At 44.4% G+C, this 27,707-nt stretch overlaps 1 protein-coding gene across 3 annotated transcripts in view; it reads right to left on the reverse strand.

The window, feature by feature from the left end:
- Positions 1–27,707, reverse strand: part of sema5a (sema domain, seven thrombospondin repeats (type 1 and type 1-like), transmembrane domain (TM) and short cytoplasmic domain, (semaphorin) 5A) — a 193,809-nt gene that overhangs the window by 35,456 nt on the left and 130,646 nt on the right. For all 3 annotated transcript variants that reach the window (XM_036935136.1, XM_021620458.2, XM_036935137.1), the window contains 3 exons: positions 25,422–25,603; positions 25,024–25,167; positions 10,894–11,041 (listed from right to left, as the gene is read on the reverse strand). In XM_036935136.1, the coding sequence (XP_036791031.1) occupies positions 10,894–11,041; positions 25,024–25,167; positions 25,422–25,603 (474 nt within the window). The remainder of the gene's footprint in view (positions 1–10,893; positions 11,042–25,023; positions 25,168–25,421; positions 25,604–27,707) is intronic.

The following is a 27,707-nucleotide window of genomic DNA, read 5'->3' on the forward strand; positions in this document are numbered from 1 at the left end:
CCTCCACCTTACCTGACACGCTAGACCCACTTCAATTTGCATACCATCCCAATAGATCCATGGATGGCACAATTGCCATAGCACTGCACACTGCCCTATCCCATCTGGACAAGAGGAATACCTATGTAATAATGCTGTTCATTGACTACAGCTCAGCCTTCAACCACATAGTACCCAAGCTCATCATTAAGCTCGGGGCCCTGGGTCTGAAACCCGCCCTGTGCAACTGGGTCTTGGACTTCGTAACGGGCGGTGAAGGTAAGCAACAGCACCTCCACTACGCTGATCCTCAACACAGGGCCCTGACAAGGGTGTGTGCTCAGCCCTCTCCTGTATTTCCTATTCACCCATGACTATGTGGCCACACGTCTCCAAGACAATCACCAACTTTGCAGACGACATAACAGAGGTAGGCCTGATTACCAACAACGACGAGACAACCTACAGGGACGAGACAACCTACAGGGAAAATTGATGGTGGACTTCAGGATACAGCAGGGGGAGCACGCCACCATCCACATCGACGAGGCCGCAGTGGAGGTGAAAAGCTTCAAGTTCCTCAGTGCACACATCACTGACTATCTGAAATGGTCCACCAACACAGACAGGAGGCTGAATAAATCTGTCTTGACCCCTAGGAATCTCACAAACATTTACAGATGCACCATTGGCAGCATCCTGTTGGGCTGAATCACCGCCTGGTACGGCAAATGTACCGTCCATTACCGTAGGGCTCTCCAGAGGGTGGTGAGCTCTGCCCAACACATCATCGGGGGCACACTGCCTTCCCTCCAGGACATCTACAGCAGAGGGTGTCACAGGAAGACCAGAAAGATCATCAATGACCTCAGCCACCCCAGCCACGGCCTGTTCACCTCGCTACCATCCAGAAGGCGAGGTCAGTACAGGTGCATCAAAGCTGGGACCGAGAGACTGAAAAACAGCTTCTATCTCCAGGCAATCAGACCACTAGCCGGCCTCCGCCCAGTACCGTGCACTGAACTTTATTCACTGTCACTAGTCGGCTACCACCCAATTACTCAACCCTGCACCTTAGAGGCTACTGCATATGTACATAGACATGGAACACTGGTCACTTTAATAACAAAACACTGGTCACTTTAATAATGTTTACATACTGTTTTGCCCATTTCATTCGTATGTATAGTATTCTAGTCAAGGCCTATCCTATTTAACTATTGCTGTACATAATATATTTTATCCTACGTATTCTTCAGATGTACTACATATTATATCCATATACTGTCCATAATGTCTATACATCCCATCATACTGTATGCATTGTCATCCTAATATTTCAATATTTCTTAATTCCATTCTTTTACTTTTTTAGATTTGTGTGTATTGTTAGATATTACTGGACTGTTTGAGCTAGGAACACAAGTATTTTGCTACACCCGCAATAACATCTGCTAAATATGTGTAAGTGACCAATAAAATGTGCTGTATTTTAATTAAAGAAAGGGTTTTCTCTGATCACTTTAAATAGAGAGAATGTGTGTGAGACAGAAAGTGAAAGACAGCGAGAGAGAGAGAGAGAGAGAGAGAGAGAGAAAGAGAGAGAGAGAGAGAGAGAGAGAGAGACAGAGAGAACATAAGACACTGACCTCTCTGCCCTCTTTCCCACCTCTCAAATTTGTTACTTCATGGTCTCCAATCTGCCGTGGGCTTTGCTTTGCCCAACGCTGATAAAAACAGCTCCTTACATCTCCCCTCCTCACCCTGCTACTAACCCTAACCCCAAAACTGGAAACACACCTCACCCATCACAGACAGGGTTCACATCTTGAAATTAGGTTCAGAGAGGTTTACCACACGGATAGGGAGACCGGGACAGACTCAGTTTCCATCTAGGAATGGGGTCTTGGAATGGGGTTCTGGGAAGGAAGCCTTCAGGGCCGGAGTGGTATTCCCAAAATAATGGGATAATGGCAGAACAGTGGTGACAGAGTTAAGGCAGCTGCAGCTGAGATTGTGTGTGTGTGTGTTTATTTGTGTGGTCCAAACACTGGCACGTCCTAGACTACATTATCGTCCATCAGTGCAACCAAAAGCAGGTACTAAGTGAACTGACCCATGCTGAACTGACCACCGCTTGATTAGGTCCAAGCTCCGAATTGAGATTTGCCCACGCCACCCAAGGAAGGCCTTGAATAAGCGACTCAAGGGTAATGCCCTTAAAAACCCTTCCACCATCATCACTTGCGCCGTTTCCTCTACACCAAACTCCCCCCAACCCTCCCGGATTGATGAGAACGCTTCTGACATTCACACACTCCTACAAAACAAACGCCAAGCCCACAAAGCCCTCCTGTCCAACCCAGACACCCCCACTCTCCAATCCTCCCTCTCCCAGGGTCAAAACATCTGATGAAATCAAAAGTATAACAGACAAAAACAACACCCAAGGGTTCTATGCTGCCATTAAAGCCCTCTACGGCCCTCAAAAACAAGTCATCACTTCGGTCAGGTCTGCCCATGGAAACACACTTTTCAAGACCACCAGAGGATCTCAGAGAGATGGTTAGAGCACTTTGGAAACCTCCTTAACCACACCAATTCAACAAACCTGCTCATCCTGTACACACTCCCACACATCCCCACCATTCATGAACTCGACACCCCACTACAGTTTTCTGAGGTCCACCAGACGATTAAAATCCTAAAAGATAAGAAAAGTGCTGGACCAGACGGCATCCCAGCTGAAATCCTTGAGCAAGGGGGATATCTCCTCTTGTGCCAAATTCCACCTCCTCACCAAAGCCATCTGGCTGTCTGAACCATCCCACAGGAACGGAAGGATGACAATATTGTAGTCATGTACAAGAAGGGTGACAAGGCAGCTTGTGGTAAAAGCAGAGGCATCTCCCTTCTTTCAGTGAGAAGTGAGAAGGAAGGTTTTATTTTTTATTTATTTAAACTTTGCTTAACCTTTATTTAACTAGGCAAGTCAGTTAAGAACTAATTCTTATTTACAATGACGGCCTACCCTGGCCAAACCCGGACAATGCTGGGCCAATTGTGTGCCGCCCTATGGGATTCCCAATCACGGACGGATGTGATGCAGCCTGGATTTGAACCAGGTACTGCAGTGATGCCCCTTGTACTGAGATGCAGTGTCTTAACTTCTTTGAGGTAGGGGTTAGTATTTTCACGTCCGGATGAAAAGCGTGCCCAGAGTAAACTGCCTGCTACTCAGGCCCAGATGCTAGGATATGCATATTATTAGTAGATTTGGATAGAAAACACTGAAGTTTCTAAAACTGTTTGAATGTCTGAGTATAACAGAACTCATATGGCAGGCAAAATCCTGAGAAAAAATCCAACCAGGAAGCGGGAAATCTGAGGTTTGTAGGTTTTCAAGTCTTAGCCTATCCAATATACAGTGTCTGTGGGGTCATATTGCACTTCCTAAGGCTTTCACTAGATGTCAACAGTCTTTAGAACCTTGTTTCAGGTTTCTACTGTGAATAGGGAGAGAATGAGAGCCGATTAAGTCATGCGTCTACCAGAAGGCCATGTGCTCAGTCAGGCAAGCGCCCGTGAGAGTTAGCTCCGTTCCCTTTCATTTCTAAAGACAAAGGAATTCTCCGGTTGAAACACTACTGAAGATTTATGATAAAAACATCCTAAAGATTGATTATATACAGTGGGGCAAAAAAGTATTTAGTCAGCCACCAATTGTGCCAGTTCTCCCACTTAAAAAGATGAGAGAGGCCTGTAATTTTCATCATAGGTACACTTCAACTATGACAGACAATATGAAGAAAAAAAATCCAGAAAATCACATTGTAGGATTTATTTATGAATTTAAAAGAAGAAAATAAGTATTTGGTCAACAACAAAAGTTTATACAAAAGTTTATCTCAATACTTTGTTATATACCCTTTGTTGGCAATGACAGAGGTCAAACGTTTTTTGTAAGGCTTCACAAGGTTTTCCTGTCCTGGTCCCTTCGCAGAAAAACAGCCCCAAAGCATGATGTTTCCACCCCCATGCTTCACAGTAGGTATGGTGTTCTTTGGATGCAACTCAGCATTCTTTGTCCTCCAAACACGACAAGTTGAGTTTTTACCAAAAAGTTATATTTTGGTTTCATCTGACCATATGACATTCTCCCAATCTTCTTCTGGATCATCCAAATGCTCTCTAGCAAACTTCAGACGGGCCTGGACATTTACTGGCTTAAGCAGGGGGACACGTCTGGCACTGCAGGATTTGAGTCCATGGCGGCGTAGTGTGTTACTGATGGTAGGCTTTGTTACTTTGGTCCCAGCTCTCTGCAGGTCATTCACTAGGTCCCCCCGTGTAGTTCTGGGATTTTTTCTCACCGTTCTTGTGATCATTTTGACCCCACGGGGTAGGATCTTGCGTGGTGTAACGGTTTTCTTGGTGAGAAGGAGAGTCGGACCAAAATGCGGCGTGTCTATTGCAATCCATGTTTAATGAAGTAACACACTAAACACAAACACTACCAAAACAATAAACGTAACGAAAACCGAAACAGCCTATACTAGTGTAAACTAACACAGAATAAGGACATCAAGACACTAAGGACAATCACCCACAAACACACAGTGAAACCCAGGCTACCTAAATATGGTTCCCAATCAGAGACAATGACTAACACCTGCCTCTGATTGAGAACCATATCAGGCCAGACATAGAAATAGACAAACAAGACATCCAACATAGAATGCCCACCCAGTTCACGTCCTGACCAACACTAAAACAAGGAAAACACACACGAACGATGGTCAGAACGTGACAGTACCCCCCCTCCAAGGTGCGGACTCCGGACGCACAACTTAAACCTATGGGGGAGGGTGTGGGTGGGCATCTGTCCGCGGTGGCGGCTCTGGCGCTGGACGTGGACCCCACTCCATAACAGTTTTAGTCCACCTCCTTAGCGTCCCTAGATAGGTTACCCTCCTTAAAGACCGCTCGGGACAGAGGGGCAGCTCGGGACAGAGGTAGCTCGGGACTGATGGGTAGCTCAGCACTGAGAGGAAGCTCAGCACTGAGAGGAAGCCCAGGCAGGTAGTTGGATCAAGCAGATCCTGGCTGACTGGAGAATCTGGAAGAGTCTGGTCGACTGGCAGCTCTGGCTGCTCCATGCTGACTGGCTGCCCCATGCTGACTGGCAGCTCTGGCTGCTCCATGCTGACTGGCTGCTCCATGCTGACTGGCTGCTCTGACTGCTCCATGCTGACTGGCGGCCCTGGCTGCTCCATGCTGACTGGCGGCCCTGGCTGCTCCATGCTGACTGGCGGCCCTGGCTGCTCCATGCTGACTGGCGGCCCTGGCTGCTCCATGCTAACTGGCAGCTCTGGCGGCTCCTTGCAGACTGGCAGCTCTGGCGGCTCCTTGCAAACTGGCAGCTTTGGCGGCATCCTGCAGACTGGCAGCTCTGGCGGCTCCTTGCAGACTGGCAGCTCCTTGCAGACTGGCAGCTCCTTGCAGACTGGCAGCTCCTTGCAGACTGGCAGCTCCTTGCAGACTGGCAGTTCCGAACAGGCGGGAGACTCCGGCAGCGCTGTAGAGGCGGAAAGCTCTGACAGCGCTGTAGAGGCGGGAGACTCCAACAGCGCTGAAGAGGAGGAAGACTCTGACAGCGCTGGACAGGCGAGGCGCACTGTAGGCCTGATGCGTGGTGCTGGCACTGGTGGTACTGGGCCGAGGACACGCACAGGAAGCCTGGTGCGGGGAGCTGCTACCGGAGGGCTGGGGTGTGGAGGTGGTACTGGAAAGACCGGACCGTGCAGGCGCACTGGAGCTCTTGAGCACCGAGCCTGCCCAACCTTACCTGGTTGAATGCTCACGGTCGCCCTGCCAGTGCGGCGAGGTGGAATAGCCCGCACTGGGCTATGCAGGCAAACCGGAGACACCGAGCGCAAGGCTGGTGCCATGTAAGCCGGCCCAAAGAGACGCACTGGGGACCAGATGCGTAGAGCCGGCTTCATGGCATTAGGCTCGACGCTCAATCTAGCCCGGCCGACACGCGGAGCTGGAATATAACGCACCGGGCTATGCACCCGCACTGGAGACACCGTGCGCACCACTGCATAACACGGTGCCTGTCCGGTCTCTCTAGCCCCCCGGTAAGCACAGGGAGTCTGCGCAGGTCTCCTACCTGGCGTAGCCATACTCCCTGTTAGCCCCCCCCCAAGAAATTTTTGGGGCTGCCTCTCAGGCTTCCATCCGCTACGTCGTGCTGCCTCCTCATATCTGCGCCTCTCCGCTTTCGCCGCCTCCAGTTCTTCTTTGGGGCGGCGATATTCTCCTGGCTGAGCCCAGGGTCCTCTTCCTTCTAATTCGTCCTCCCATGTCCATACCTCCTCTTTGGGCTGCTCCTGTTGCCTCTTCTCCTGCTGCACCTTTGAGCGGCTACACTCCCCTGGTTTAGCCCAGGGTCCTCTCCCGTCGAGGATTTCCTCCCATGTCCAGAAATCCTTATTGCGCGTCTCCTCGCGCTGCTCCTGCCTGTTGACACGCTGCTTGGTCCTTTTGTGGTGGGTGATTCTGTAACGGTTTTCTTGGTGAGAAGGAGAGTCGGACCAAAATGCGGCGTGTCTATTGCAATCCATGTTTAATGAAGTAACACACTAAACACAAACACTACCAAAACAATAAACGTAACGAAAACCGAAACAGCCTATACTAGTGTAAACTAACACAGAATAAGGACATCAAGACACTAAGGACAATCACCCACAAACACACAGTGAAACCCAGGCTACCTAAATATGGTTCCCAATCAGAGACAATGACTAACACCTGCCTCTGATTGAGAACCATATCAGGCCAGACATAGAAATAGACAAACAAGACATCCAACATAGAATGCCCACCCAGTTCACGTCCTGACCAACACTAAAACAAGGAAAACACACACGAACGATGGTCAGAACGTGACACGTGGAGCCCCAGATCGAGGGAGATTATCAGTGGTCTTGTATGTCTTCCATTTCCTAATAATTGCTCCCACAGTTGATTTCTTCAAACCAAGCTGCTTACCTATTGCAGATTCAGTCTTCCCAGCCCGGTGCAGGTCTACAATTTTGTTTCTGGTGTCCTTTGACAGCTCTTTGGTCTTGGCCATAGTGGAGTTTGGAGTGTGACTGTTTGAGGTTGTGGACAGGTGCCTTTTATACTGATAACAAGTTCAAACAGGTGCCATTAATACAGGTAACGAGTGGAGGACAGAGGAGCCTCTTAAAGAAGAAGTTACAGGTCTGTGAGAGCCAGAAATCTTGCTTGTTTGTAGGTGACCAAATACTTATTTTCTACCATAATTTGCAAATAAATTCATTAAAAATCCTACAATGTGATTTTCAGGATTTTTTTTTCTCATTTTGTCTGTCATAGTTGAAGTGTACCTATTTTAAGTGGGAGAACTTGCACAATTGGTGGCTGACTAAATACATTTTTGCCCCATTGTACATCGTTTGACACGCACTGTAATATAACTTTTTTGACTTTGTCTGGACCTAGTGCCTGCGCATTTGGATTACTGTACTAAATGCACGGACAAAGAGGAGGTATTTGTACATAAATGATGGACTTTATCGAACAAAACTAACATTTATTATGGAACTGGGATTCCTGGGATTGCATTCTGAAGAAGATCATCAAAGGTAAGTGAATATTTATAATGCTATTTCTCACTTTTGTTGACTCCATAACATGGCGGGTATCTGTATTGCTTGTTTTGGTCTCTGAGCGCTGTACTCAGATTATTCCAAAGCTTTTTTGAAATCTGACACAGCGGTTGCATTAAGGAGAAGTATATCTTTAATTCCATGCATAACAGTTGTATTTTCATCAACATTTATGATTTGTATTTCTGTAAATTGACGTGGCTCTCTGCACTTTCACCGGATGTTTTGGAGGCAAAACATAACAAAGCGCCAATGTAAACAGAGATTTTTGGATATAAATTTGAACTTTATCAAACAAAACATACATGTATTGTGTTACATGAAGTCCTATGAGTGCCATCTGATGAAGATCATCAAAGGTTAATGATTAATTTTATCTCTATTTCTGCTTTTTGTGACTCCTCTCTTTGGCTGGAAAAATGGCTGTGTTTTTTTGTGACTAGGTGCAGACCTAACATAATCGCATGGTATGTTTTTGTCGTAAAGCCTTTTTGAAATCGGACACTGTGTTGGGATTAACAACAAGTTTATATTTAAAGTGGTGTATAACACATGGAATTTAAATTATGAGATTTCTGTTGTTTGAATTTGGCGCCCTGCACTTTCACTGGTTGTTGGTCAGGTGGGATGTTAGTTATTTTTTGTCGCCAAACAAATGCAGGAAAAGTGCCAGGAACAAAACCAAGACCTCTACATGGCTTTGATAAACCTCGTCAAAGCCTTTGACACCATCAAACGTGAGATGCTCTGGCAGCAGCTCACCAAACTTGAGTTGCTTCCCAAGTTTCTGAGTGTCTTAAAACAATTCCATGAGGGAATGCACACCAGAGTGGTTATTGGTGGGCATCAATCAGAGCCCTTTATAGTAGAGGTTGGGGTCAAGCAAGGCTGTGTTCTGGCTCCAGGTCATTTTTAACATGTTCCATGTCTGCAGTTACAAGCCTGTCAAACAACTCCCTTGGCTCAACCAACGGAATCCAGCTACAGTACCATCTGAATGGAAACCTCTTCAAGCCCACACAAAGGACAGAACCCAAACAGATCTTTGAATTCACGTCTGGCTCATACCCCAGAATCCATGCAACACACCTTCAACCTGGTCTCCTCCACCTGTCGACCTCCAAAGCAATACCCAAAACACAGAAATAATTGCACAACTCTCATCCACATCCCCCCCACTCCATTCTTTCATCACTGGTGGTGTTCTCCTCAAAGTTGTACCCCATTTCACCTACCTTGGCGCTGTCCTCTCTCTGGTGTGCTCCCTAGATGATCAAGTCTCTGCTTCCATCGGATGACTCGGGGCCAGGGTTTTGGAAAATGTAAACCTCAAGACCCATGCCAAAGTGGCAGTATAGAACGTGTCTCCACCTGCTTTATGGCTCAGAGACCTGGACCCGATATAGGCAACACATAAACATCTTGGAAGCCTTTCACATCAGAAACCTCAAGACACACACCAAAGGGGCAGTATACAATGTGTATCCACCTGCTTTATGGCTCAGAAACCTGGACCCCATATAGGCAACACATAAACATCTTGGAAACCTTTCAAATCAGATGCCTACAACGCATCTTAGGGCTAACCTGGGAGGACACAGTACCCCATAACAATATCCTCACCAACACCAAGTTGACCGACTCCTCTGTTGGCTTGGCCACGTGATGCCTGAACACTGCCTCCCCTGCCGATTTAGGCCAGCTAAGTGCAGACAAGCGCTCTGCTGGAGGTCAGAGGACCTGCTGAAGCACTGTAACATCCATCCCTCTAGCCTGAAAAACCTAGAAGACAGCAAACCTAGAAGACAGCATCTTACATAGGACTCCCAACACACGTTTCTCAGCTCCCACATCGGCCCCCACAACCACATGAAGTGGCACAAGCGGCAGTTGCGCTAACCTACCCCTTACCCCCCCTTCACAAGAGGAGCATTCTTCATCATTAACATCGATGGACTAAGGGTGTGTGTGTGTGTGAACAGACACCCACCAGGGTAGTGAAAAGATAGTGCTTCTGTATAAGTGTGTGTGGCCGTGCCGTTTTCTCAGTTGTTTTATGGGGTATCAGTCATGCTTCATTACAGTTAGACTGTTATGGTATGGGAGGTCAGCTCTCTCAGTTGTTAAAGGGTTATCTGTGCTTAGTTAGGTTAATCACAGAACATTATCAGATATGTTACTACTTTGCTGTGGGTTGGAAGTTGCTACTTTCAGCTTGCCAGCAATATTACATTAGTCATGCGTCATTACCAGCTCCTAATGTGGTTGCTATGGAATGCAACAGTAGATATGGTTGCTATGGAATGCTATAATGCAACAGTATATATTTATATAGCTCTGAAATGGGTTGCCAGTGCACAGTGAAAGATTTATAAGCTGTAACTCTCTAATCATTCGACCCATATAGAGACCATGGTGCTATCTTTATAAAAGTGTCTATAGTCAGTACATCTGACCCTCACACACTTATACTGTACATCTGTTACTGGTTATCATGTGACTCTCTCTGACCCCTACTCACTAATCCATTTCAACAGTAAAGGAATCTCATGGTCATGTGTCTTCCTTTCTATTTCTACCAGGCCCGTGGACGGAGGGAGGAGTGGGTTTGAAAATAGTGTTAAAATAACATGACATTCTCATCATCCTCCTGACACACAAGAGGACACCAGCGAAGCTGACATACACAACGTGCCATTACATCCCTCCTGCATCACCCAGCCTTGGACTTCATTACTCAGCACTAGGATATCATATGCAGTAGGTAACATTTATAGATGGTGGCAAAAATACAATAAAATCATATTTTTTTTGATATTCATTTGTTGTCAGCATTCAGCAGATAGACTAATAAAAGTGATTAGCAATCTAACATGTACTTATGTATTTTAATATGTGTATTCAGTTGAGGGAATATAGTGTAAGACCATATAGGGGGGGTGATTTAGTGTTACATGTTAATGGTTAGCATTGGTCATGTATCTGCTGTTCTTAACAACATGTTAAGAAGTGCCATGGCTGAATATAAATACTAGGGGGTTTTGGAGGGGATGAGCCTTAAAGTTCAATGTTACAGTTGGTTAAGAAGTTCAAGGTCAGGCTGCTATGGAAGTGCAGCCCAGATCTGTTTGTGTGTGTGTGTGTGTGTGTGTGTGTGTGTGTGTGTGTGTGCGTGTGTGTGTGTGTGTGTGTGTGTGTGTGTGTGACATACCTGGGCACACCCAGGGCACTCGTTGCCGTTCTCGCAGGTCCTGCGACGTGATTGGATGCCGCCTCCGCAGGGCACCGTGCAGCGTTCCCATGCCGACCAGGCTGACCAATAGACATGAGGCGGGCAGGGCAGGTGCTCATTACAATACCTAGGAAGGACAAAGACCACGGCGGATGAGTGTGTGTGTGTGTGTGTGTGTGTGTGTGTGTGTGTGTGTGTGTGTGTGTGTGTGAGAATACGAGTACACACAGAGAGGCTATGGGAGTGCTGGGGGCCATGTGCAATCTGAGGTCTTTACCCTGCCCAATAGTATCCCTGAGTCAGTCTGTCTTTGGAATGGTTGGTTGTAAATAAGTGTTATTTTTTACATGATACACAACAGTACAATTATAAAAGAGGGACACTGGGCTTCTGAAAACCCTACCATATTTTAGACCGCAAGCTAAGGCAGCGAACCAACATAGCTTTTAAGGAGTTGGAGCTATTGATGCCACAAGACAACAATGACTATAGAGCACTTTTGTACAGTCCAAAGACAGACAGACCGACAGACAGACTTATAGACAAATGTTAACAAGTTAACTCCATTAAAACAAAGATCTTTTACAGACCGAAGTATATTGCTTTTATGTCGCCATCAACGACAGAGAAATTACACACTATTAAACTACAATTACTAGAATTGAACAAAGCCTGCAAATGCACCATGTATGTGGTAACCCATTTTGATATTCCTCTGAAATTCAGACTTAAACATGCATGTAATGTGCCTTTATGAAAGTTATATCTTAATGAGTCTACATGCATATCCCACATATTTTAATGGTGCTGCCTTTGAAAAGCCACATAGACTCATGAATCATGTTTAATTACAATATTTAATTATTACTGTACTGTTCCATAGGTTAATTAGTGGAGTTCATTATCCAAAAATGTGATGCTATTGATAGTCTAATTGTTGCCCATATACTTACACAAACTACAACTTCAGCAGTGTTTGTGTAACCATGAAAAACATTTTATGTTGGATAAAAACTTTAGTGATGGTGACTCACGCAGATTTCCCTTACCTCATCGTGTCTGAGATTTGACTCCGAGAGAAAGAGATAGGCCTTGTTATATCTGCTTATACATATAACAGATAACACACACTGAGTGTACAAACATGAAGAACTGCTCTTTCCATGACATAGACCTGCCAGGTGAATCCAGGTGAAAGCTATGATCTCTTATTGATGTCACTTGTTAAATCCACTTCAATCAGTATAGATGAAGGGGAGGAGACAGGTTTTAAAGAACGATTTTTAAGCCTTGAGACAATTGTAACGTGGGACACAAAAGAAAACGGGGTATGGTAGTAGGTACCAGGCACACCAGTTTGTGTCATGAACTGCAACGCTGCTTGGTTTTTCACACTCAACAGTTCCCTGTGAGTATTAAGAATGGTCCACCACCCAAAGGACATCCAGCCAACTTGACACAACTGTGGGAAGCATTGGAGTTAAAATGGGCCACCTACCTCCATGCCCCAACGAATTCAGGTTGGGGAGGTTCCTAATGTTTGCTATACTTAGTGTATATTATGTTGCTTTCTGGAGTGCAATGAAAAGTTGAAATAGGAAAACATTGGTGCATTACTCTGTTTTCTATAAACCTATTTACATTAAAGTGCCTGAGATTCAGCTGAGGAAAGGGGAGAAAAAGAGAGAGATAGAGCAAGAGATGACAGAGCGAGAAAGAAAAAGAGAGCGAGAGGAAGGTAGAACGGGAGAGGGAGAGAAACACCGATTGCAGGAAAAATGAGAAAGTGAAAGAAAGAGAGGGGGTGAAAGGGATGGGATATAATGCAAATGGTAGCGATATTAGCATTGATCTGCAGGGTCCCCTGCTGAGCCTCAGAATGGAAGAGTCAGACCTAAGCCAGATCCATAGTAAATAGATTTAGAGCTTCGCTAAACTCATCGTCAATCCAGCCATGCAAATTGTTCTGCTCACTGATTAGATTAGCCTTTGTAAAATGCAACGGCCTCCCCCTCCCTCCTTCTCCCTCAGTAAAACTGGGGAGGAAGTCAAGAAGAAAATGGTACTAATAATTAGCCTATAGGAGCTGAGTAAGCAGGGGAATACAGTGGACATGTGCTGAGGGGGATGCTAGCATAAGGTACATAAACCTGAGCATTAGCCAGCCAGACTTCTGCCCCATGGCATTGACTGATTGGTTTTTATAACGGTTTCTCTTCCTACAGCCAGCAAACAAGGACAAACTGCTGGGATGCCCCTGGCCAGGTACTCAGACAGTTGGGTGTGAAAAGAGTGACTTTTCATCATTGATATATACACTACATGACCAAAAGTATGTGGACACCTGCTTTTCAAACGTCTCATTCCAAAATCATGGGCATTAATATGGAGTTCATCCCAAAGGTGTTCGATGGGGTTGAGGTCAGGGCTTTGTGTTCTGGGCAGGGCTTTGTGTTCTTCCACACTGATCTCGACAAACCATTTCTGTATGGACCTTTATGCATGGGGGCACTGTCATGCTGAAACAGCAAAGGGCCTTCCCCAAACTGTTGCCACAAAGTTGGAAGCACAGAATCGTCTAGAATGTCATTGTCTAGAATGTCATTGTATGCTGTAGTTCACTGGAACTAAGGGGCCTAGCACGAACCATGAAAAACAGCCCCAGACTAATATTCCACCCCCACCAAACTTGACAGTTGGCACTATACATTGGGCAGGTAGCGCTCTCCTGGTATGCGCCAAACCCAGATTCGGTGTGATTCATCACTCCAGGGAACGCGTTTCCACTGCTCCAGAGTCCAATGGCGGCGAGCTTCAGACCTTTACACCTTCAGAAAGTATTCATACCCCTTGACTTATTCCACATTTTTGTTGTGTTAAAGCCTGAATACATTTTTTACAATACTCTATAACACACAATACCCTATGATGACAAAGTGCAATCGTTATTAAATACTCTTAAAAACGGGATAATTTTATTGTTCGCTAACTTCGCTGGGTAGACCTCTGTGGTTGGAGAAAAAAGTACATTACCTCTACTTATCACTATTTTTAGCTAACTGTACAAAGCTTCTGCCGCTAGCTTGCAAAGTAAACATCAGCTAACAGTACATTGGCAAATACGTTCTTCGTTGCTTGACAGACAGAGCCCACAAAGGATGGGAAATGAACCTAAACCACTCATGCTTGTCAGGTATAGTTAACGTTTATTTTATATCACTCAAATATTCAATTAATGGTGGCCAATATTGAGAGATATCGTGAGGCTACCCTCACGTATCTAAAATGACATAATCAACTGATGCTTACTGATTATGAAAAGCATGTAGTTACTTGCTGTGTAACTGATGATAAAGCTAACTGTGTGCAATTGTTCTGACTATGCTCTTCAAGAGGTGATGATATTAAAACCAAATAGTGTTAACATTTATTAAACAATCCCTTGAAAACAGCACAGAGTTGTCAATAGTTTTAGAGGAGCTGGGGGTCTCCCTGCCCCCCCCAGCAAGAAAACCGAACGCTCTGCAGCGTATTTTGACGCTACACCTAAGCTCTAACTACAGCCATCAGGCTTTATAAATAAAGTGTGCCTGTACATCTGAGATGAATATCTATTAAAGGAGGCTCTACGGCCACAGCAGAAAAACCCTCCACCCTATTCCTAGCATTAAAGGGAGAGCGCACTCCCAAAATCAAAGTGGTCCAACGTATAGCTGAGTCTACATTCCACACCATTTGTTCTGTACATCTGTACTTGCATTCGGTGGGAATCACTACATGCCTTTAACAAGTCAAGACAGTTTGCCTTTCAATTAGGACAGAAATGAGAGGAGATAGATAGATAGATAGATAGATAGATAGAGCAGACAGATTGAGAGAGAGGACAGTTAAGAGAGATAGACAATGTTAACACATAATTCCCATGCCAATAAAGCCCCTTGAATTGAATTGAATTGAATTGAATTGAGAGAGAGAGAGAGAGAGAGAGAGAGAGAGAGAGAGAGAGAGAGAGAGAGAGAGAGAGAGAGAGAGAGAGAGAGAGAGAGAGCGAGCGCGAGCGGACAGAGCATGAGCAGAATCAAGAAAACCTACTCTTTTGGTACTGACAGACCCTTCTCCACCGCAAGATCAGAGTGATACAGCATATTTCATCAATTAACACGTGTCTCCCTCCACAGTGTGTAAAGCCACCAAGCCCTACTATAGGACCCTGATGGGTTCTCTCATTCTCACAGCTCTACTGTTCAAGGTGTTTTATTGGCTGAGCAGGTAGTATGAAAGAAACAGAGATGGAGAGAGGGTCAAGGAGTGAAAGACTGAGGGAGAGAGAGAGAGATGGAGGGGGCAGGGTAGTCATAGTTATGAGTGCACTCAAACAAATGATAAATCTACAGTCTCTTTTTCACCTTGAAAACTTGCTTCAGTCACCATGGAAACTCTTCAGTCATTTACAGCTCTGTTTTTTTCACACTTTTTTTCCATTTTTCTCACGGTCACATTTTTTTAATAATTTTTAAATGTTTTAATTTTACTTTTATTTTACCAGGTAAGTTGACTGAGAACAAATTGTTGATGTCACACAAAGCAATTTGGACACAATTTCTGTTGCAGATGCAAGTTCCAAGTGACATTTCTAAAGCACCTTTGCTGATACATGAGGCAATTCAAACGCAATTCAAATTGCATGCAACAGCCAATCCTGTTACCAATGGTGTAAAGTACTTAAGTAAAGACTATTTAAAGTACTACTTAAGACATTTTTTGGGGCATCTGCACTTAACTATTTATATTTTTGACAACTTTTACTTGTACTACATTCCTAAAGAAAATAATGTACTTTTTAATCCATACATTTTCACTGACAAAATTCTTTACAATATGTTGAGTAATTATCTTTTTGTTTTCTCATGATTTGGATAGGTCTAATTGTGTTGCTGTCCTGGAGTTTTGTGGGGTCTGTTTGTGAACAGACCCCAGGACCAGCTTGCTTAGGGGGCTCTTCCCTAAGTTAATTTCTCTGTAGGTGATGGCTTTGATATGATATGGTGGTTGTAGAATTTAACGTCTCTTTTCTGGATTTTGATAATTAGCGGGCATCGGCCTAATTCTGCTCTGCATGTATTATTTGGTGTTTTACAAAATGTTTTCAGAATTCTGAATTCATCTCAATTTGGTGTTTGTTCCATTTTGTAAATTCTTGGTTGGTGAGTGGACCCACGACCTCACAACCATAAAGGGAAATGGGTTCTATAACTGATTCAAGTAATTATAGCCAGATCCTAATTGGTATGTCAAATTTTATGTTCATTTTAATGGTATTGAAGGCCCTTCTTGCCTTGTCTCTCAGTTTGCTCACAGCTTTGTGGAAGTGACCCATGGAGCTGGTGTTTAGGCCAAGGTATGTTACATTTGTTGTGTGCTCTAGGGCAGCAGTGTCTAGATGGAATTTGTATTTGTGGTCCTGGGAACTGGACCTTTTTTTGGAACACCATTATTTTTGTCTTACTGAAATTTACATTCAGGGCACAGGTCTGACATAATCTGTGCAGAAGATCTAGGTGGTGCTGTAGGCCCTCCTTGGTTGGGGACAGAAGCACCAGATCATCAGCAAACAGTAGACATTTGACTTCAGATTCTAGTAGGGTGAGGCCGGCTGATGCAGACTGTTCTAGTGCCCTCGCCAATGTATGTTGAAGAGGGTGGGGCATAAGCAGCATCCCTGTCTCACCCTCTGGCCCGGTGGAAAGAAATGCGTGTGTTTTTTGCTAATTTTAACCGCACACTTGTTGTTTGTCTACATGGATTTTATAATGTTGTACGCTTTTCCCCCAACACCACTTTCCATCAATTTGTATAGCAGGCCCTCGTCCCAAATTGAGTCTAAAGCTTTTTTGAAATCAAGACTTTGCCTTTGTTTTGGTTTGTTTGTTTGTCAATTAAGGTGTGCAGGGTGAATACATGGTCTGTTGTACAGTAACATGGTAAAAAGTTAATTGGACATTTGCTCAGTACATTGTTTTCGCTGAGGAAATGTACGAGTCTGCTGTTAATGATAATGCAGAGGATTGTCCCACAGTTGCTGTTAGCGCATATCACATGGTAGTTATTAGGGTCAAATATGTCTCCACTTTTGTAGATTGGGGTGATCAGTCATTGGTTCCAAATATTGGGGAAGTTGCCAGAGCTGAGGATGATGTAAAGAGATAAGTGTCGCCAATTGGAATTTGTGGTCTGTATATTTTATAATTTCGTTTAAGATAACATCAACACCACAGGCCTTTTGGGTTGGAGGGTTTGTATTTTGTCCTGTAGTTCATTCAATGTAAATTGGGGAATACAGTGGGTTCTGGAAGTCTTTAATAGTTGATTATAAGATTTGTATTTGATCATGTATCTGTTTTTGCTGTTTGTTCTTTGTCATAGAGCCAAAAAGATTGGAGAAGTGGTTTATCCATACATCTCCGTTTTGGATAGATAACTCTTCGTGTTGTTGTTTGTTTAGAGTTTTCCAATTTTCCCAGAAGTGGTTAGATTCTATGGATTCTTCAATTACATTGAGCTGATTTCTAACGTGCTGTTCCTTCTTTTTCCGCAGTGTATTTCTGTATTGTTTTAGTGATTCAACATAGTGAAGCCGTAGGCGCAGGTTGTCTGGGTCTCTATATTTTTGGAAGGATACGTTTCTCAATTTCTTTCTTAGGTTTTTGCATTCTTCATCAAACTATTTGTCATTGTTGTTTCATTTTCTTAGGTTGTCTGCTTGAACGTTTTAGATTTAATAGGGAAGCTGAGAGGTCAAATATACTGTTTTGGTTTTCTACTGTCAGGTTTACACCTTCACTATTATAGTGAAACATTCTGTCCAGGAAATAGTCTAGAAGGGATTGAATTCGTTGATGCCTAATTGTTTTTTGGTAGATTTCCACACTACTCTCCTTCCATCTACAGTATAGCATTTCTTATAATTATTCAGTTCCTTTGTCTTTGATGCCTCATGACTGAGCACATTTCTGTAAAGTAGTGTGTGATTTTGCTATGATCTGATAGGGGTGTCAGTGGACTGTGAACATTCTAAGAGACTCTGGGTTGAGATCAGTGATAAAGTAGTCTACAGTACTACTGCCAAGAGATGAGCTACAGGTGAAGTCAGAAGTCTACATACACTTAGGTTGGAGTCATTAAAACACATTTTTCAACCACTCCATACATTTCTTGTTAACAAACTATAGTTTTGGCAAGTTGGTTAGGACATCTACTTTGTGCATGACACAAGTCATTTATCCAACAATTGTTTACAGACAGATTATTTCACTTATAATTCACTGCATCACAATTCCAGTAGGTCAGAAGTTTACATACACTAAGCTGACTGTGCATTTAAACAGCTTAGAAAAATGTAATGGCTTTAGAAGCTTCTGATAGGCTAATTGACATCATTTGAGTCAATTGGAGGTGTACCTGTGGATGTATTTCAAGGCCTACCTTCAAACTCAGTGCCTCTTTGCTTGACATCAAGGGAAAAAGAAAATAAATCAGCCAAGACCTCTGAAATCAAATTGTAGACCTCCACAAGTCTGTTTTATCCTTGGGAGCAATTTCCAAATGCCTGAAGGTATCACGTTTATCTGTACAAACAATGGTATGCAAGTATAAACATCATGGGACCACGCAGCCGTCATACCGCTCAGGAAGGAGACGTTTGAACCTACTTTGGTGCGAAAAGTGCATATCAAATCAAATCAAATGTTATTTGTCACATACACATGGTTAGCAGATGTTAATGCAAGTGTAGCAAAATGCTTGTGTTTCTAGTTCCGACCATGCAGTAATATCTAACATGTAATATAAGCTAACAATTCCACAACAACTACCTTATACACACAAGTGTAAAGGAATGAATCCCAGAACAACAGCAAAGGACCATGTGAAGATGCTGGAGGAAACAGGTACAAAGGTATCTATATCCACAGTACAACGAGTCCTATATCGACATAACCTGAAAGGCCGGTCAACAAGGAAGAAGCCACTGCTCCAAAACCGCCATAAAAAAGCCAGACTACGGTTTGCAACTGCACATGGGGAATAAGATCGTACTTTTTGGAGAAATGTCCTCTGGTCTGATGAAACAAAAATAGAACTGTTTGGCCATAATGACCATCATTATGTTTGCAGAAAAAAGGGGGAGGCTTGCAAACCGAAGAACACCACCCCAACAGTGAAGCACGGGGGTGGCAGCATCATGTTGTGGGGGTGCTTTGCTGCAGGAGGGACTGGTGCACTTCACAAAATAGATGGCATCATGAGGGATGAAAATTATGTGGATATATTGAAGCAACATCTCAAGACATCAGTCAGGAAGTTAAAGCTTGGTCGCAAATGGGTCTTCCAAATGGACAATGACCCCAAGCATATTTCCAAAGTTGTGGTAAAATGGCTTAAGGACAACAAAGTCAAGGTATTGGAGTGGTCATCACAAAGCCCTGACCTCAATCCCATAGAACATTTTTGGGCAGAACTGAAAAAGTGTGTACGAGCAAGGAGACCTTACAAACCTGACTCAGTTACACCAGCTCTGTCAGGAGGAATGGGACAAAGTTCACTCAACTTATTATTGGAAAGCTTGTGGAAGGCTACCCAAAACTTTTAACCCAAGTTAAACAATTTAAAGGCAATGCTACCAAATACTAATTGAGTGTATGTAAACTTCTGACCCACTGAGAATGTGATGAAAGAAATAAAAGCTGAAATAAATAATTCTCTCTACATTTATTCTGACAAAAAAATAAATAAAGTGGTGATCCCAACTGACCTAAGACAGGGAATTTTTACTAGGATGAAATGTCAGGAATTGTGAAAAACTGAGTTTAATTGGATTTGGCTGAGGTGTATGTAAAATTCCGACTTCAACTGTATATGTGTAGGAGCCCCCTTGAAGCCTACCATTGACTATGAACATACCCAGTCAGACAGAGCTGCAGGAGTTGTGACCAGTTTTTGTTGGTTATGTTGTCGTAGTTGTGTCTATGTAACAGTATAACTTTAGACCGTCCCCTCGCCCATACTCGGGTGCGAACCAGGGACCCTCTGCACACATCAACAACAGTCACCCACGAAGCATCGTTACCCATCGCTCCACAAAAGCCGCGGCCCTTGCAGAGCAAGGGGAACTACTACTTCAAGGTCTCAGAGCAAGTGACGTCACCGATTGAAACGCTATTTAGCGCGCACCACCGCTAACTAAGCTAGCCATTTCACATCCGTTACATCTAGGGGGTATATGGGGGAGGTAATGTTGTCACATCCATGTAGGTGTTTGACCTCGTGTGCTGAGGGTGTCAGGTTCTTGTCCAGTTCTGGCATTTAGGTCACCACAGACTAGTACATGTCCCTGGGCCTGAAAATGGTTGATCTCCCCCTCTAGGATGGAGAAGCTGTCATTGTTAAAGTATGGGGATTCTATTGGGGGTATATACAGTGCCTTGCGAAAGTATTCGGCCCCCTTGAACTTTGCGACCTTTTGCCACATTTCAGGCTTCAAACATAAAGATATAAAACTGTATTTTTTTGTGAAGAATCAACAACAAGTGGGACACAATCATGAAGTGGAACGACATTTTTTGGATATTTCAAACTTTTTTAACAAATCAAAAACTGAAAAATTGGGCGTGCAAAATTATTCAGCCCCCTTAAGTTAATACTTTGTAGCGCCACCTTTTGCTGCGATTACAGCTGTAAGTCGCTTGGGGTATGTCTCTATCAGTTTTGCACATCGAGAGACTGACATTTTTTTCCCATTCCTCCTTGCAAAACAGCTCGAGCTCAGTGAGGTTGGATGGAGAGCATTTGTGAACAGCAGTTTTCAGTTCTTTCCACAGATTCTCGATTGGATTCAGGTCTGCACTTTGACTTGGCCATTCTAACACCTGGATATGTTTATTTTTGAACCATTCCATTGTAGATTTTGCTTTATGTTTTGGATCATTGTCTTGTTGGAAGACAAATCTCCGTCCCAGTCTCAGGTTTTTTGCAGACTCCATCAGGTTTTCTTCCAGAATGGTCCTGTATTTGGCTCCATCCATCTTCCCATCAATTTTAACCATCTTCCCTGTCCCTGCTGAAGAAAAGCAGGCCCAAACCATAATGCTGCCACCACCATGTTTGACAGTGGAGATGGTGTGTTCAGCTGTGTTGCTTTTACGCCAAACATAACGTTTTGCATTGTTGCCAAAAAGTTCAATTTTGGTTTCATCTGACCAGAGCACCTTCTTCCACATGTTTGGTGTGTCTCCCAGGTGGCTTGTGGCAAACTTTAAACAACACTTTTTATGGATATCTTTAAGAAATGGCTTTCTTCTTGCCACTCTTCCATAAAGGCCAGATTTGTGCAATATACGACTGATTGTTGTCCTATGGACAGAGTCTCCCACCTCAGCTGTAGATCTCTGCAGTTCATCCAGAGTGATCATGGGCCTCTTGGCTGCATCTCTGATCAGTCTTCTCCTTGTATGAGCTGAAAGTTTAGAGGGACGGCCAGGTCTTGGTAGATTTGCAGTGGTCTGATACTCCTTCCATTTCAATATTATCGCTTGCACAGTGCTCCTTGGAATGTTTAAAGCTTGGGAAATCTTTTTGTATCCAAATCTGGCTTTAAACTTCTTCACAACAGTATCTCGGACCTGCCTGGTGTGTTCCTAGTTCTTCATGATGCTCTCTGCGCTTTTAACAGACCTCTGAGACTATCACAGTGCAGGTGCATTTATACGGAGACTTGATTACACACAGGTGGATTGTATTTATCATCATTAGTCATTTAGGTCAACATTGGATCATTCAGAGATCCTCACTGAACTTCTGGAGAGAGTTTGCTGCACTGAAAGTAAAGGGGCTGAATAATTTTGCACGCCCAATTTTTCAGTTTTTGATTTGTTAAAAAAGTTTGAAATATCCAATAAATGTCGTTCCACTTCATGATTGTGTCCCACTTGTTGTTGATTCTTCACAAAAAAATACAGTTTTATATCTTCATGTTTGAAGCCTGAAATGTGGCAAAAGGTTGCAAAGTTCAAGGGGGCCGAATACTTTCGCAAGGCACTGTACATAGCACACATGAGGACATTTTTCTCTGATTAGATAATACCCTTTTTAATGTCTTGCCAGATGCAAAATGTTCCTGTTTTGACTAATTTAATAGAGTGGGTTAGGTCTGCTCTATACCAAATTAGCATATTCCCTGAATATCTTTTCTGTTTCACACCTGGTAGTTTGGTGGAAGGGACTACCAGCTCTCTGTAACCTAGATGGCAATCAGTGGGTCCATCTTCTCTGTACCATGTGTCTTGTAGGATGACAATGTCTGTTTTTCCAATTTCTTTGATGAAGTCTGTGTTCCTGCTCTTTAGGCCAAAGACAGATGACCTTAGACCTTGAATATTCCAGGATGAGATAGTAAAAGATTTGTGTTCCATAGTGTCTAGTGTTGTCTTTGTGTGGTTTAGGCCCGGACCATCACAGTAGGTGTGAGCAGAGCATGTTGAGCATCTGATACATACCTCTTAGGTCGCAGAATGAGATATGGGCGAGTGTAATATTGGGGTTTGGGCCTGTTGCTCTGCTCACGGCTTGGGCATATGTCCTGCTGTCATGTTGACGTCCTTGTCGCAGGGGCGTGGGGCATGGGGTGGACAGAAGGGGCATAAGTCTGATATGTGGGGGCCTATATAGAGTGTGGCCAGGGTTTGCTTGGGGTGGTCTTAGCTGGTTGGGGTGTGGCTGGTGATGCTGTGGTCTGGGTGTAGTTCCTCTTGGCATGGGTTGTCTCAGTGCAGGTCCTTCAGGAGGGGGTCTTGCAGGTCTGGGAGGGTGTCTCGCTGGTCTCGGAGGGGTGTCCATTCTCTGTTGCTCCTGTGTGAGGTGCTGGAGCTACGGTTGAGGGTCCTTCAGGGTCCTGGCAAACAATGGGATGGCTGCCTTGTAGAGGTAGACCTGGTCGTAAAGTCCAGGGTGGAGTGGTGGGCCAGGTATACATTAGGTTTTGAGGCACAGTCTTGTGAAATGCTTGCATTCACCTGCTGTATGGTGGCAGGGTGAACATATTTTTGTGGTAGCAGGGTGGAGATAACCACTTGTGCTTTGGGGAATGTGGAAGATGTTTTTTCAATCACTCCCTTGAGTGCTGTGGCCATCCTTTCCTGCTGCGTCCGCAGGTCATTTGTGCCCATGTGAATTATGATGTGGCTGGGGACCCTAGTCTGTCCCCTGACAACAGCTCCAGTACATGCCTAGTGTTTGGTCACCAGAGTTTAGCAACAGTGTGTTTGTGAAAAAGTTGATCCTCTTGAATGTATTTGCCATTTGAGTCAATGAGGAGCACAATCTCTGGCTTTGGTCTGTTCTCAGTGGATGTGTTGGGGTTGTCAAGACAGCAATCAGGGGAGCTGACAGGGGGGCTGTTAGGAGGGGTTGGTGGGTCCTGTGTTGTCTGTCCCATTGTTGTGTTGGGGTCGGGGTCTGGCTTCTCTGTGGGAGTGTCCGGCTCTCTGTCACACCTCAGCGTTCACCTCTTCATTCAGTGCCATGTGTCCCTCTAAGTTCTCTCACCTCAGTCCGTAGAGCAGCCAGCTCTCTCAGACTGCCGTCTCTTGACATAGGTCTAGTGTGCCTTTGTAGCACTGTGCCATGCCAGGGGATGGTCTGTGTGGAAAATGAAGTTGCTTATGTTCCCCTCTTTGTTGCAGTCAGCAAATAGTGTTTCTGGATTGTTCTTGAGGAGCTTTTTTTTGTACTTATTCCTTGCAGTGTATTTTTAATATCCATGGGGTAGTGTATTCTAATAACCTCTGTACAGGGATAAGCCATGGGGGCTCCAAGGCCTCTACATTTGGGTGGATGGGGGAGCTGGGGAACTCTCCTGCCATTGTTAGGCTCAAGAGTTTTCACTCCTCTCACTTCACACTTAAGTGATAATTGATCAGTTCAGTTTCTTTCCTAGCAGCGTGGTACTTTGTAGCCTTATTTATGAAGCTTTACATAACACAATTCCCTCCAGATGATTGTCTTTTCCTTTTAGCCTTCAGAAGTAAGTTCAGACTGAACTTTACTCACTCAGTGTTGTTGCAGATGGTATTTCCAGGTTGCGCTGTGTTTCTTCTGCAGGTTTTGGTTTGTTAGAAGTTTTTTTCTTGATAGTCCTTGGTAGTAATAGTCCATTCAGGTCATTTTGTCTTAAATCAAGGTTTTTGGTGTGGAATTGTGATTTGGATTGAAGGTTTTGATGTTGAGGTTAGTATCCTGTATTTATCCAACTCTAATTCTATATTTTTTCAGGAGAACTCAGGAGCTCATGCTCTCGGTGTGTGTGTCGCGCTCTCTCGCTATCTATCCCCCTCCCCCTTTCCCTCCCTCCAGAGGTGGTCAATGAAATTAGCAGCATGATGTCTGGGTAGTTAAAAGAAGCTGGAGTCTCATATAAAGAATGCCCAAGTCCCCCATGTTTCACTATGATGAAATGGACCATGTATAAATGACATATAGAGGAACAAAGTTCCCAGACACTAAGGAATCTGTCTGAAGTTATTCTCATATTATTATTTACTTTGTTGTAAAGTTTCAGGTAAAGAAGTTTCACTTCAAACAACCTGTAGACGTGTTGACCTTCTCTACCTGCACTGTTTCATGTTCTCTCACTTTTATTTTTCTTCTCTCACTTTCTTTCTCTGCAAATCCCATATTTCAGAGGGCCACATCGGTTGCTTAGAAACCTTCAAAACATATTTTTTGGAGGTGATTATTCCAGACCAAAGAAGAGGATCCAGAGCTTCAGAAGGAATGCAGCTTCCCTCGTCTGTGTGGAGCTCAGATAATTACCAGGCTCAGAAACATCCCTCTCTCTCTTAATTGGCTGTCAGAGTCGGACAGAAGTGATTATGACAACAGCGAGTAATTTCTTCCAGCCATATATTTTACATTATAATGTATGACTGGCTAGATGAAGGACTCAAGACTTCTGTGACACTCACACCAGCAAGGGGACCGTGTGAGGATGATCTTGTGTGGATTTACGGTTGAGTATAAGTGGCTATGTGCGTGTGTACATGTGTATGAGTCCTGTACCTCTCCTCTCGGTTCTGCCCCACACACACTCGTCCTCCGTGGCGCGGAGTGGGGTTGCTGCAGGACCTCTGGCGGACCTGGAAGCCAATGCCACAACTGGTACTGCAGGGAGCCCACAGAGTCCACGGGGTCCACGCTCCATTCCTATAGAGAAACACAGACCACAGGGTTACACACACAACGAGAGAGGCGCTGGAGAAAGATAGAATGCTTGCTATTGGGAAAATCTTTCTGTTGTCGAATGAAATATATACTCTATTTCATGTATTATCCATAACATGAACTGTAAGCTTGTGGTGTCTTTGTGAGAAAAGGGCAGATTGACAAATACAAATGAAAAGGCAGGCAGGCAGGCAGGCAGGCAGGCAGGCAGGCAGGCAGGCAGGACAGACATATACCTGGAGCAGTTGGCCACCTCCACGTTGAGTCCATGACAGGACTGACCCCCACACTGGGGTGTGGGGTTATCACACGCCCTGGTCCGACACAGACAGGACCCAGCACTGCCTCCATCAGTATTGCTACAGCCCCCCCAGCCTGACCAGGACCCAAACCCTCCATCCACCGTCACATTACGCACCTGGGGAAAATACAGAGAGGAGGAAGAAAATACTTAGAACTATGTTGGAGGTAAATAGAAAAGAACGAAGGATAGAGGAGGAGAGAGATCGAGAGAGATGGAATACAGGGAGGGAGTTTGAATAGGGGGGAGAAAGTTGAGGCGGATGGAGGGAGAGATAACTATACACAAACAGGAAGTTTGACTAAACCATATACTCATGTACGGTATATCCACAAGGGTAATAAATAATAATGTAGTCACTACAGATATGTAGATATGGACACTCTGAGATCCAAATAAGGAGATATATAAATAAAAAGACAGCATGATTTTTTAAAAGTATAATTCACAAGGGACAAAACATACTTTAGCTGGGAAATGGATGATGAATGATGAGAGAGAGAAATAAATATTCACATACACACACATAGTTACTCATACACAAATGTCCATTTGTATAAAACAGAAAACAGTGCAGAATTTCGATAGCAATGTATTACAAATGACGGCCCGGCCGTACGAGCTAACTGGAAAGAAATTATGTGACATTCAAAACCACAGGTGATATGAGCCATGTAATGGTTACATTTACGGCTAATTTAAAAAATGCTAAGAGCATTTTAACAACAGGAGAGAGAAGGCTTGATGTGACACTGCTTTGGCGGGAACTGAAATAGCGTCTGCCCTTCTCTTATTGGTAACTGAACCCAGTCGACGGTCTAAATTGGAAGACATCTCAATGAGAGAAACATACTCTGGTGAATGGAGAGAGAGAGCGAGAGAGAGGGGGGGGGCAAGAGAGAGAGAAGGGGGGGGTGGAGCAGAGAGAGAGGGCGCAGAGAGAGGAAGAAAGAGAGAGAGAGAGAGAGAGAGAGAGGGGGGGAGCAGAGAGAGAGAGAGAGAGGGAGAGCAGAGATAGGAAGAAAGAGAGAGAGAGAGAGAAAGAAGGGGGAGAGAGAGAGAGACTTTTGACTTTTTGTCTTTCTTTAATGATACATCCTCATTTCATTAAAAGGGGAGGGGGGGCAGAGAGAGAGAGAGAAAGAGAGAGAGGGGGGGCAGAGAGAGAGAGAGAAAGAGAGAGAGGGGGGGCAGAGAGAGGAAGAAAGAGAGAGAGAGAGAGAGAGAGAGAGAGAGAGAGAGAGAGAGAGGGGGGGAGCAGAGAGAGAGAGAGAGGGAGAGCAGAGATAGGAAGAAAGAGAGAGAGAGAGCGAAAGAAGGGGGAGAGAGAGAGAGACTTGACTTTTTGTCTTTCTTTAATGATACATCCTCATTTCATTAAAAGGGGAGGGGGGGCAGAGAGAGAGAGAGAAAGAGAGAGAGGGGGGGCAGAGAGAGAGAGGGGGGGTGGGGAGCAGAGAGAGAGAGAGAGAGAGAGCAGAGAGAGGGGGGGAGCAGAGAGAGAGAGCAGAGATAGGAAGAAAGAGAGAGAGAGAAAGAAGGGGGAGAGAGAGAGAGACTTTTGACTTTTTGTCTTTCTTTAATGATACATCCTCATTTCATTAAAACCTCACCACCCCCACCCACCTTCAAAAAGCAAATATCCCTGGTGCTGTATACTCACCTTGCCCTCTACCCCACGATACAAAACAACAACATACATCTCAATAATCAAAACCTAACTACTTCTACAATCATATATCCAACCCATCTTCCCCAGCTAAACACACAATATCTTCTGAAACATCTCCACACTTTTTAATAATTTTATATAACTCAAATTCCACCCTAAGGCGTGCAGAGACCACCCCATTAAATAATAGTAAAGGGTCTGTTATCCCCCCACCTTTGACCCTGCTCCTCCTTGTTAGCCAAATAGCTAACTTTGCCTGAGCAAACAGAAAATTCAACAACCCACATTTGCCAACCAGCTACTAGTGGCCAGGCTCCATGTAGAACCCTCCACTGGAGGTCCCCTGACCTCTTTGGTACTGGGAGTTTGTAGAGCCCCCTCCACCTAAAACCCACCATAATCTTCACCCCACATACTCCCTGCCACTGATGTGCCTTTACTCCTGTTAGGCTCCTAATGTTCTCACCTTAATGCAGAGCTTAATGCAGAGCTTTACCTCCCACCCCCTCAGAGGCTCGGAGTGTTAAAATCCAACAAGTCCTCCATCCC

This window comes from Oncorhynchus mykiss, chromosome 11 (assembly GCF_013265735.2).
Source record: "Oncorhynchus mykiss isolate Arlee chromosome 11, USDA_OmykA_1.1, whole genome shotgun sequence".
In the NCBI taxonomy this organism is placed as follows: domain Eukaryota; kingdom Metazoa; phylum Chordata; class Actinopteri; order Salmoniformes; family Salmonidae; genus Oncorhynchus; species Oncorhynchus mykiss.